The sequence below is a fragment of the Myotis daubentonii genome, chromosome 14 (assembly GCF_963259705.1).
Source record: "Myotis daubentonii chromosome 14, mMyoDau2.1, whole genome shotgun sequence".
In the NCBI taxonomy this organism is placed as follows: Eukaryota; Metazoa; Chordata; class Mammalia; order Chiroptera; family Vespertilionidae; genus Myotis; species Myotis daubentonii.
In genome coordinates this window covers 8,879,432-8,891,362 of record NC_081853.1, presented here as the reverse complement: position 1 = coordinate 8,891,362, position 11,931 = coordinate 8,879,432, and the positions used below count along the sequence as shown (strand labels likewise).

Genomic DNA, 11,931 nt, shown 5'->3' with positions numbered 1-11,931 from the left:
GGAATCTAGAGTGGACACTTGCTGCTTTTGCCCGTCTTCATACCATCTGCCCTTCTCTGATAACAAAACTCTTCTGCTCTGGGAACTGTCCCTGTTCCAACCAAAGCTGTCAATCACTGGACACATGACCCCAATGGGCTCGTGGTCCCTGCCTCCACTGGACAATGTGAGGGCTCCGGAGGTGGCCTTGTGACTGACTCATCCAGTCAGAGCTCTTCAGGGACTGCCCCTTATTCACTGTCTGTGACCGAGGGCCTGTTTGCGTCTCGAAGACTCTGTCTCCTTCTCGATGTAATGACGAAAATTTATTACCTGTTCTCCGGTGTAGTCGTGGGGATGAGCTAAAACAATTTAATAAAGGGCCTGGTCTATGGTGAATGTCCACTAACTATTAGACTTCTTTGGAAAGCTCTCATTTCTAGAGACACCGTTAGTCTGTAGTGTAGAAATTACTGTTACAATAATGGACAGGTAAGCTCCCAAATCCCACTTAAATCTGGGTCATTAGTTCCTTTGTTCTCTGTCACACAGATAAGAGGTTTATACCTCTGATTTCTGGAAGAATCACTTCCACTTATTTGAGTGATAAAAAGAGAAACTTGGGGACAGTCCCCATCTCTTATCTGTCTCTAAAATAGCAACTGTAGCCCTGACCGGTTTGGCTCAGTGGATAGAGCGTCGGCCTGCGGACTGAAGGGTCCCAGGTTTGATTCCGGTCAAGGGCATGTGCCTGAGTTGCGGGCGCATCCCTAGCAGGGAGAGTGCAAGAGGCAGCTGACTGATGTTTCTAACTCTCTATCCCTCTCCCTTCCTCTCTGTTAAAAATCAATAAAATATATTAAAAAAAATAAAATAGCAACTGTAATTGTTGAGATTAGGAACTGCATTTCTTCTCAATCTGGCAATCTTAAAAACTAGAGACATTTTCATTCCCACTTGAACGAGAGTCCAGAAACCAGGTGGAACACAACTGTTTGGTCGTGGTCATGGTATTTATTCATAGTATATTTTTGCAATGTGTTAACAATGGAGAACAGCACATATTCATACACTGAGTATACCCTCTCCTGGCGCGCTCTGGAGTTCCGGGGCTTGGAGAACACTGCCAGGTTTTTCTTCATCTCTTTGGTTTATGGAAGTGGCAGGGTCTGCCAGGGGGTGTGGGCAATGACTTCCCTCCTGTCAGGTTGGAAGGCAGGAGGACCATGGCTTTGGCACTTCCTTTTGGAAAGATGTAGCAGAGTGGGGTGATGGGCGATCAGAAAGATGGGGAACCTGGTACTCCACAGTTCATGTCTTGTCACAAATGGCGATCACTGCAGCAGCCACGAACACTGGCAGGGTCTCGGGCTCACGGCCGGAGGAGAAGGCATGTCGCCAATGTTTTCATGCAAAAGGCAATGACTAAGCACCTGGGTCTGAACCTCCGGGTACTCTGGCGGTGCTGAAGGCCAGCCGTCCTATGTATGCATCCTCATCTTACAACTGGTAAACTTGGACGTCATTTCAGAAAGTCTTAGCAAAATGCTGAGAGGACCTCTCTTTCTCAAGGTCCCTGGAATGACACTACTTGTGGGGCCCTCCATTTCACGCGGAGGGACTGAGGCACCATGAACTGAAGCAAAACATATTCATAACAACAACAATAAAAAGAACAGAGTACAACTCTTCCGAGAAAGACATGTCCGAAAACAGGGTAAACAGCTGGTCTCACTCTAGCCAAGTGGTTCCGTCCATTGGACAACGTCCTTCGGTTCCTCCCTTATTAAATGTGTTTACATTTCTGAGTCTGAAGATCACTTAAATAATACAATAGTAGCACCAAGGCAGCAATTTTGTTCCCAGAGTTCACGTGAAACTGAATAGATACTTAACGTAATTCATAGCTGGTACAATCTGTGACACCACTAAATTCCTTACGGGCTAATGATGCTTTCATAGAAATGGCAAATACTGCTGTAGCACCTTGATGATAGCTAGATTGTTTTAAAAAACAAATTACAATTTTTTTAAAAAAAATGAGCAATAAAAAGATTTACATATAGAAAGTAAACAATAGTGTACCGTGATAATGAAGGATCACTTTTGTCATAATACTACATATAATGTAGAGTACGTAAAATGCAGTGGTCTGACTGCAAGGAACAAAATATTGCAAAAGGCAGTCGTAATAGAATCATTTTACGTACAAAAATATTACATCACAATAAATAATTTCAAACATAAATATTAAACTTTACATCATTAGGACATTCCACAAATATACACACCCATATCCGGAGATGTGTGTGTGTATATAGGTTTATATATGCATATGTATATGTACACACACACACAAGCATACAAGTCCACACACACACACACACACGCACACGCACACGCGCACACACACACGCCCAGATTTTAGGTGGAGGTATTGCATTACTATCCTTCATCCATCCATCACGGCTTCCTCTTCAGGGCACCTGGAAACAGATGAGCCACCAAGAAAGGTCAATCTTCTGTCTCAAAGGTCACAAGCCAAGCGTAGGCAATGCATACATTTTTTCATGTAGAATGAACAATCACACGTTGTTCTCTTAGATTTTACAAGTAAAGGATGTTTGCTGTAAGAAACATGTAGATTTCAGGGAAGCATAAAGAATAACAAGTCACTAGCCGGAAATTCCCACCCGAGGTAACGCTCTTCTCATACTGGTATATTTCCTTCTAGGCTTTTCCCTATATGTACATGTAAATATTATGTAAAACACACGCAAACATTTATTTACCATATGTAAAATGTATACACACACATATAATGGGGATCTCTAGTGGATACTTGCTGACTTTGCTGCCTCCATCCCATCTCCCCATTTCTGATAACAAACCCCTTATGCGTGGGAACTGTGTCTCTTCCAAATGAAGCTGTCAATCACCGGACTCTAGGTGGGCACATGGTCTCCATTTCCTGGACACTGTGATTGGTTCAGAAGTTGCCATGTGACCCAACCAGAGCCAGAGTTCCTGTGCAGAATGGATGCTGGAGCTGAGCATTTACTTGGGACCATGAGCTGTGAGGGTGGTGTGAGCCGAGAGCTGCCAGGGGCCATGGTGGGGGGAGAGGACCCGCCTGAGAATGAAGCCGTTTAAGAGACAAGCACTGCTGACTGATGGAGAAAGAACGGGTCCGGATGACTCCGTTTGAGCCTCTGGATCCAGCCATGCCTGAAGCCAGGCCACTGCTTGAATGGCTGAGTTATTTAAGACAGTAAGTTCCCTTTTGGTCTTTTGCCTCTTGTGAAGGAAATAATCCTAACTTGAGATCATAATCTTGAATTTAGATGTTTAATTGAACCTTGAAATACTGCTTTATAAGTGACAACTAGGTTCTCCTAAGAGCTTCCCAGGATCATGGGCTGCTGGAAACTGGACGGCAATTAGTGGGAGGTCATATGAGTAGTTGAGTTCTTCCCTTGTGGCTGAGGGCACTGGGGCAAGAAAAAGCAGGACCAATCTGCCCTTTGCCCGGCAGGGAAGGCACTTGTCGGCATACTGTGGTGAGACCAGGGATTGCCAAGCTTCAGCAAGCACGACTCTCCTAGGGATGCAGATTCTGGTTTCACGGGACCTAGGTGAGGCCTGGGGTTCTGCATGTTTAACAAGCTCCCAATTGCACCCAAAGTGTGTGCCACAGTGCAGTCAGGAGGGCAGGGGCTCTGGTAGGACATGCCCGGGCTCTGCCAAGGGGACTCATGGTGCCCACAGGCCAACTGCCTACTGTGTGGGCCGCGGCTCCCATCTGTGAAACGAGGATCACAGCCCCACATGTGGCTTTCTTGAGAGGATTCCATGAAATGATGCCTGCAAAGTGCTGAGCGTGGTGCCTGGCACACAGTCAGGGCGCAGTGAACACCCTAAGTATTATTATTACAACACTCCAGGCAGCATTCGCAAAGGTTGAGTCACCCACACCAGAATTCTTTGTCCTAAAAATACTGATTCCTGCATCTACCAGACACCCACTGAGGCAGGACCTGCTGAGACAGAGCCCAGTACCAGCATTTAACCGGCTCTGCAGCCAAAGCTGACGCAGGAAGCCTCAGACCCCAGGGTGGAGGGCCGATGAGCAGGGGAGGAAAAGGCAGGACAGTCCCCCGACTGGGGGCAACGGGGCTGGCCACATTTGTTACTCATCAGGCTGCGGAAAGAATGAGGTAGATAGATAGAGAGATAGACAGACAGACAGAACTGACTTACCTTAACTATAAAATCTGAACCTCCAGGCCAGTGCCCGAGGACGGAGTGCATTTCCCACAGTAACCGCCGCATGTCCCCACCACTCGGGTGCCATCCTGCAAGGAGACGCATGACATTAGACTACCCGCGTGGCTGGCGTTTCCAGCGCTTGCCCTGGCTCTGCAGGCAATCGCTCCTGCGCACACAGGGGGCGGGCCTTCTGGAAGGCAGCGAGGCCTGTCCCTCACCGTGAGGCGAAGCAGACTGATGGCCGTGGGCTCAGGGCAGCCTGCCGCCCACTTCCGGATGGCCCACAGGTCAACACAGTGTTGATGTTTTAATTTAATTTTTTAATTTATTAATTGGAGAGAGAGGAAGGGGGAGACACACAGAGAGAAACATTGATTTGTTGTTCCACTTACTGGTGCATTCATTGCTTGCTTCTTGTATGTGCCCTGACCAGGGATTGAACCCACAACCTTGGCGCATCAGAATGATGCTCTAACCAACTGAGCTACCGGCCAGGGCATGTGTACATTTTTAAACAGTTTAGAAGAAGCAAATAATAATAATAATAATAATAATAATAATAATAATACTTCTTGACAGGTGAAAATTTTATAAAATTCAAGTTTCACTGCCCATAAAGTTTGATTGAAACGTAGCCCTGTTCATTCACTCCATGACTCCAGGGTTGAGTAGCTGGGACAGCTCTCTTGCTCTATATTGCTACTCTGCACACTGCCAATCACAGGGACACCTCTTCAGTCGACAGTGCTTTGAGTGCCAGGCGTATTCTATATCATAACATTCTGCTTTATTTTTTTTATTACTAGTGTCAAAACAAGAAGAGAAAAGTAGACTCTGGACGCTACACTTTTGAGGTACAGTGCTGGGTGGATTATCACGTTATCAAATTGAGAGGGCAAAGCCTGGGCTTTATCACACAACGACATCACAGCTGCGCGAGGAGAAAACACTCTAAACCCGCAGGCGCAACCTTTCGGACCTCACAGACCAATAGTGTCTGCGGACCATGGGCTGGCGACCGCTGCCAAACCTGTTACCAAACTCGGCCTTCATCACAGTGCTCCCAACTCACGGGAGAGCAATGCCCTAAGTTCAGAACGTTTAAAAAGGAGTATCTCACCGAAGCACAATTTCTTTGTAAAAATAAAAAATGCAATGAGTAAATAAGTTTCAAAGTCGCTCATTTGTTGGCCAAGAATGGAAACAGTTTACCCATGAAATCTTGTTCTATTGCAATAGCCAAAGAAATCTGTCCAGAGAAAATAAACCTGTCCTTAGCGGAGAAAGTTTTCCAACCCTTGATCTAGAGCAGGGGTGGGGAACCTCTTCTCTGCCCGGGGCCACTTGCATAGTTAGAACCTCATTCATAGGCCATACAAAATTATCAACTGAAAATTCAGCCTGCTACATTTGGTCAAACATTTAATTAACGGACCCCCTAATGCCTTGGCAGGGCCAGACCCAATGATTTTGTGGGCCCTACATGGCCAGCGGGCCGGACCTTCCCCACCCCTGACCTAAAGTCCTGGGTGTTCACTCCAGATACCATCACTTCCCTCTCCCCTGCCCTGCTCCCGGAATTTCTTTGGGCTGCTTTTCCGATGTGCTCTGTACACTGGGCCTGTGCACATGTCGCTCCTCTACCTGGAGCTCGCTCTCTTCCTTGCCCTCTGCGTGCACTGGGTCAGCCCAACTTTCGACAGGACCCAGCCCAGGGTCCTTCCCTTGACATGCCTTCCTGACCCAGTGACTGCTACACAGCAGCCTGTAAAGATAGGCAGTTCTTCCTTTACACCTGTCTTCCTGCTAGAAGGTGAGCCCCAGGCTGGCAAGGCAATGTCAGCTTAGGATTCAAGGCTCTCCAGAACCTAGCACCGCATACGGGGTGGGCAAACGCATGTTTGCAGGGGTACATATGGAAAATAAGGCAATAGTTCATAAACAGCAATACAAAAATAAGTGTGCTTTACACACTCACACTGTGAACCTGCGTCTCCCCCACCCTGTGTGGCTCAGAGTGATACGAAATACGCATCTGTTGAATGAATGAATGAATGAATGAGGCTGAGGCGCACTCTTCTTTTTGACCTGGGATTCGGATCACTCTGCTAGTTAGTTCTCCTAATGCTTCACCATGCGAGGAAGAACTTGTTTAACTGGCGTCTTCCCCACTGTGGAAATTCACTGTGTCGTGCTGCCCCCCCCCCACCCCCCCGCCTCCACTCTGCACAGTGTTTGGCATCTTAGATGTTTCCCATATGCCATCCACTATTGGAAGTAACACTGTGATGGGCCATTGTGTGCCTGCATTTGGCTACGTTCCCAGAACTGGGTCAAAGGCTATGAATATTTGGTTCTTATGGCCAAATTAGGAAAGTCTCTTGCAAATAAGGCTACTCTTATTAGACATAGAACTTGGCCAATTTAACAAATAAAGAGAACAAGTTAGATTCTCTCTCTCTCACATGTGCATGCCTTGGAGTATGAGTGAGATGAGTTGGTGGGTTTCTATCACCCCGATGGCCCTGGCTTTAAGGCCCATGTGAGTTCTGGAGCGAGTCTGACGCCAGCAACTGGATCTGAAGACAGACCAAGCTGCTAGCCAGGAACCTTCTCCCAGGCTGGGAATTTGTCTGGTGGTCGTAGGATGCAACATGCTAGAATGCCTCTGTCTCATCAAAGCTTGAGCTTCACCTAAACTCTCTCCTGACCCGGCGGAGAGAGGGCCTGCTGGCGACGTGGGGCAGGCGCTGCATCTTTAAGTAACTGTAAGCCGGGGCGCCTGGAAATGGGGGTGAAATTAGTCTCTCCTTACAGGTTTGCTGTAAGTCAATGAAGGCATGTACAGTGCTTGGCCTAGTACTTAACCTAATATTTGCGGAATATTCGCTGTCTGTATCATGAGGGTGTGTTTCCTCCTCTGTGCATCTCCATCATTGCCTGTTGTCATGGAGATGAAGAAAGGCTGGTATTTGTAAAACCATTGATAATGACTTTGCAACTGTCATGTTATTTCATTAATTGGGACTCAGCTAACGTGATGTAGATAAAAACTAACCCCAAACTTATTTTTATTACAAAACAACAACAACAACAAAACGTACTGGGGAAATGCGTAGCATAAAGTTGCCATGGAAACAGTGCCTATTTCTGAGGAAAGGGTCTGTTTTCCAGCATTTTAGAAGCACCCACTCACCTACAACAAATCAGTAATTGTAAATTGTTTTTAGTTCTTCACTAGAGCAAATGGATCTTTCCAGAAATAAGCCCTATGACTTCAACGAACATGTGGTTAGCCGGCCTGTTTGAGCTCTTACATATATGAAGATGAATGACTCTCTGCACCATTAAGGATGGTTTCTATTGCATACTTTCCCCAACTTCTGTTTCCTCAGTCAATATGAGAGGGGAAGTCTCCCGGTGCCTCAGCCAAGCCAGCAGGCCTGGGCCTGGAGTGAGCTCATTTACCTTTCTTTGGCGTGTGCTGGTGGTGAAACTGCCCACAAAACATGGCATGTGGATGTACCTACACTTTCAATCCGGCCCCAGAGAGTCACATACATATGAATATCTGTAGAAGCGTGCCTGATTTCTACAGGGATGCACAGCGTAGAAGCACAGACGTGTAAGGTGGTTTCACTACGCTGTCTGGAGTGTGACCTCTACACGTGGCAGACAGCTGGGTTCTCAGAAGGAATCGCGGGTGGGAGGCAGGCTGGCAGGCCACGGTAGAGAAAGGAGACCTGCTTCTGTACCACAAACACACATTTACCTCCTGCTACCTTCACGCCACTGGCTGTAAGTGAGCTGGACAGGCACCGAGTCTATCTCCTCTACGGCAGCACAACCTTCACTCATTTTACACTTCAGAGCGATTCTTCTATTACGGCTCTTCTTCTACCCTCCTCCCCTGCAACCGCACAGGATTGTCAGTGAGGCCCTGGGGCCAGGCCGGAGGTCTCAGAACACAGGCCTCCAGACCCCTCGTCCCCAGGCGCACACAGAGGGGGCGCCTCTCCCATGCAGCCTGACGGGACTTCCTTTCCTTCTCCCTCCGCTCTCAGCTCTGGGCCACGCACCCCTTTCCGTCTGTCTGTCTGTCTGTCCCTCACATACAAGCAGAGTAGAAACGCATTAGCACCTGAGCCATGCAGGTGCAGAGAAAGCCTTTGCCTAGAGGCCGGTCCCTGGGCCAAGGGGCTGTCCCACCTGCCTCACTCCTGGTGGGATCCCATGTGGACAAAATCCACGTGGCGCTCTGGGTACCAGCGGGCCCAGCTCAGACTTGGCTCAGCCCGCACGTTCATCTCAAGGAAGCCTGCTTCCTTCGCCACCTCCACCAGCTCCTAAAAACTGTGGCCAGCCTCAGGGCTGAGAAAATGTTGGAACAGTAATCCTATATAATAAAAGGCTAATATACAAGTCGACTGAACGACTGGTCACTAGGATGTGCACTGACCACCAGGAGGCAGATGCTCAATGCAGGAGCTGCCCTCTGGTGGTCAGTGTGCTCCCACAGGGGGAGCACTGCTCTGCCAGAAGCCAGGCCCACGGCTAGCGAGCACTCCTGCTCCGCCACCCCCCACCCCCCACATTGTTGGAATGTCCATTTGGGCCTCCCCAGCCAGCCCCGGAGGTGGTGCAGACGCATGCTCGGGCCTGAGAACCACTGATGTAGGGGACCGCTAGTTTGAATAAAGTCACAGATTTCCACCTTGTGTACTGTAGTCCCACCTCTCGTGCCCCATGCTTGCTGTGATGCTTCAAGAAGGAAAGAAAATACAAGTTTTCTTCCAAGTGCCTTTGGCTGCGGAGGCCTATTTCCATGGAGCAGGTGTCCTCAAACTTTTTAAACAGGGGGCCAGTTCACTGTCCCTCAGACCGTTGGAGGGCAGGACTATAGTTTAAAAAAAAACTATGAACAAATTCCTATGCACACGGCACATATCTTATTTTGAAGTAAAAAAACAAAATGGGAACAAATACAATATTTATATTTGCATGTGGCCCGTGGGCCGGCCGTAGTTTGAGGGCCCCTGCCATGGAGCATCCCTGGGATCAGGTGAGAAGAGCGGGGTTTCCAGGGGCTGCCTCCAGGGGCTGCCTCCAGGGGCTGCCTGCAGCGAGCAATGGCTCAGTCTGGCTCCAGGGGAGGCATAAGGAATGCCCCACAGGTCCTGGCGGTTATTTTGAGCTCAGGCTCTCAGAACGGTCGTGAAACACCAAGATTTAAAAAGAAAATGCTGACAGGCAACTGTGGAACCCATTCCCTCCGGCACAGGGGACACCACGCCCAAAGCTGGGGGAGCAGCAGGGGATCTTGTCCGGTAGTAATCATTGTTTCCACAAGGTGGCGCTCCCGGCCGTAATTATTTTCAGTTTCGTGACTAAAACTGCAATATTGACTTTGGCTGCCAAACAGAATTGAAACTTGTAACACAGTTTACATAGATGGTTTCCTACATAATGATGTTTCATGTCTGACCATGTTCTGGGCAGTTAATTAGGTTTTTGTTCCTCTGGGTCATTGAAACATAACAATATGTAGGCCCTGGAGGGCAGGGCACATCCCAAAGCACGTGTGTGCCACTCTCAGCTCCCTCCATCCCCGTTAGTGCAATCATTGATTTATGAGCAATCAATCTACTTAGAGGCAGTTGATTGGCTGAGACAAGAGGGAGTGAGACCGTTTTTTGTTTTTTTTCATAGACAGAAATATAACTCTGGCAGCTTAAAACAAGGGAACCGGGAAACTCCGATTTTCCTGGTTAGTCACAAAGGGTTGATTCTGCCTTTCCCAAGGGGAAGGAGATTGAGCTGCTCCTTTATATTCTGATTTGACAGGATTAGCAACTAAAAATACAGGATGCCCAACCAGAGGTGAATTTCAGATCAACAACAGATACTTTTTACAATAAATATGCCGCTTGTGATGTTTAAGACGTAATAATACAAAAAAAAAGGTTCCTTGTTTATTTAAAAATGTAATTCTAATACTGGGCCTCCCGTATTCTGTCTGGCAGCCCTCCTTTGGAATAACACCCCATTCCCAGTTCTCTTGCCCCCTCCCCTCCTCACAGTCCCGAGGGGCCTTGGGACGGGATCATGTCTGGGGTCAGCCCGGGGCCATGGGCCGTCCTCTGAAAGTTCCGCAGTTGTCCCTGGGCCAGGTTCCTGCCGCAGGCTCACAGGGCTTCTGAGGGAGCTGGGCAGGGCAGTGAACATTAGAATCACCCCGGAACTTCACATTCTACCCCTGCTTCAGGGATGCCCCTCCCGTGACAAGCGGGGCCAGGGCACGTGCATGTTAAGCTCTCCCAGGTGAGTCTAATGGACACCCGGCCGGGTCAGGGCGTCTCAAGCTGTAGGTGCTAATGCACCACCAGGCAACTTCCTCCAGCGCAGATGCCGGCTCAGAGGCTGCGGCCGGAAGCGGCGTCCAGCTCCCAGGCAATCCCCATGCTCCAGCCACAGGGACACACCTCAAGGCGCAAGGTTTTAGACCAGTGGTTCTCAACCTTGGCTGCACATTAGAATCCCCTGGGAATCTTTGTAAAATCCTGATTTCTGGGCCTCCTCCTCCGGAAATTCTGTTCCTTTGTTATGGGGTGGGGCCACAACATGAGTAACAAAGAAATAGAATTTCCGGAGGATGAGGCCCAGAAGTCAGGATTTTAAAAGGATTCCCAGGTGATTCTAACGTGCAGCCAAGGTTGAGAACCAGTTTCAGAGCATGAAAAACTGACTACTGTAGAACCCACGCGTGTTTCCCCAACTCTCCACAAATTTCACCCGAGTTATCCTTTTTTCCAGCCCTGTTTGTATTTCGATTTTTCTTAAACATCCTCTCCCCTAAGTTCATAAAAGGGTCTCTCATGTGGGCTAATTGCAAGGCGTCCGGTGCTCACACTCCCCAGCGGCTTCTTCCTGCTCAAGCCTCCTGGCCGCACCGACTACCACCTGCAGTCCCGGCTCACATCGCCACGGAGAACGCTCACCAACACTCTCCTCACCTGTGGTTTACTTCCTGAGTTGTCTGACACTTTGCAAAATGGTTTGTGGAAAGGGACTGCACATGCGTACACCGCAGAGGGCAGGGGTAGGAAGGGCGGGGAGAGGGAAGAGAGAGACACGACGCCCGCCCTCGGCTCAGCGGTGCCCTTACCGGCGACTTCTTAATGTTGGAGACGGCATAGTTCCCCTGCGAGATCCATCTGGCGGACTCGGTTAAAGAGAGGCCTGTTCCGTAAAGGTTGATGCTGAAACGACCCTGGAAAACGGCCAACGAGAAGGAGTTAGTTCACGTGACGTCCCAAGCAAAGGCCGCGCAAAGGGAGCTTGGAAAGGAGGCGGGTGGTAATTCATAACCAGTGACTCATGAGGAAGGGTTTTCTTTTTGGGGGGAGGGGAGTAGGTCTGGGCCAGACACTTTGCAAGCATCGTCTCATCCATCATCGCGAGAGCTCTAGGGAAGGCGTTTTCTTCGCAGATGGGGAAACTGAGGCCCAGCAGAGCTGCTTGGCTTCAGGGTGCAGGGCAACCCCCATTTTCCTGACTTCAAAGTCTTCTCTCTCAGCTAACGCAGCAACCCCGATGTTGCCCATAATTATCAGATTCCTTCGGGAACAAAATGCCACAACCTAATTTTTCTAACAAGATCTCGCTGCCAAAGCTTCCTGGGCT

At 48.8% G+C, this 11,931-nt stretch overlaps 1 protein-coding gene across 1 annotated transcript in view; it reads right to left on the bottom strand.

Annotated features, from left to right (window-relative positions):
- Positions 1–983: 983 nt before the first annotated feature.
- ADAMTS9 (ADAM metallopeptidase with thrombospondin type 1 motif 9) overlaps positions 984–11,931 on the bottom strand; it is a 166,388-nt gene continuing 155,440 nt past the window's right edge. The window contains exons 38-40 of the mRNA XM_059663055.1: positions 11,414–11,518; positions 4,240–4,334; positions 984–2,465 (exon numbers count right to left, since the gene is read on the bottom strand). Of these exons, the coding sequence (XP_059519038.1) occupies positions 4,245–4,334; positions 11,414–11,518 (195 nt within the window). The 3' untranslated portion in view covers positions 984–2,465; positions 4,240–4,244. The remainder of the gene's footprint in view (positions 2,466–4,239; positions 4,335–11,413; positions 11,519–11,931) is intronic.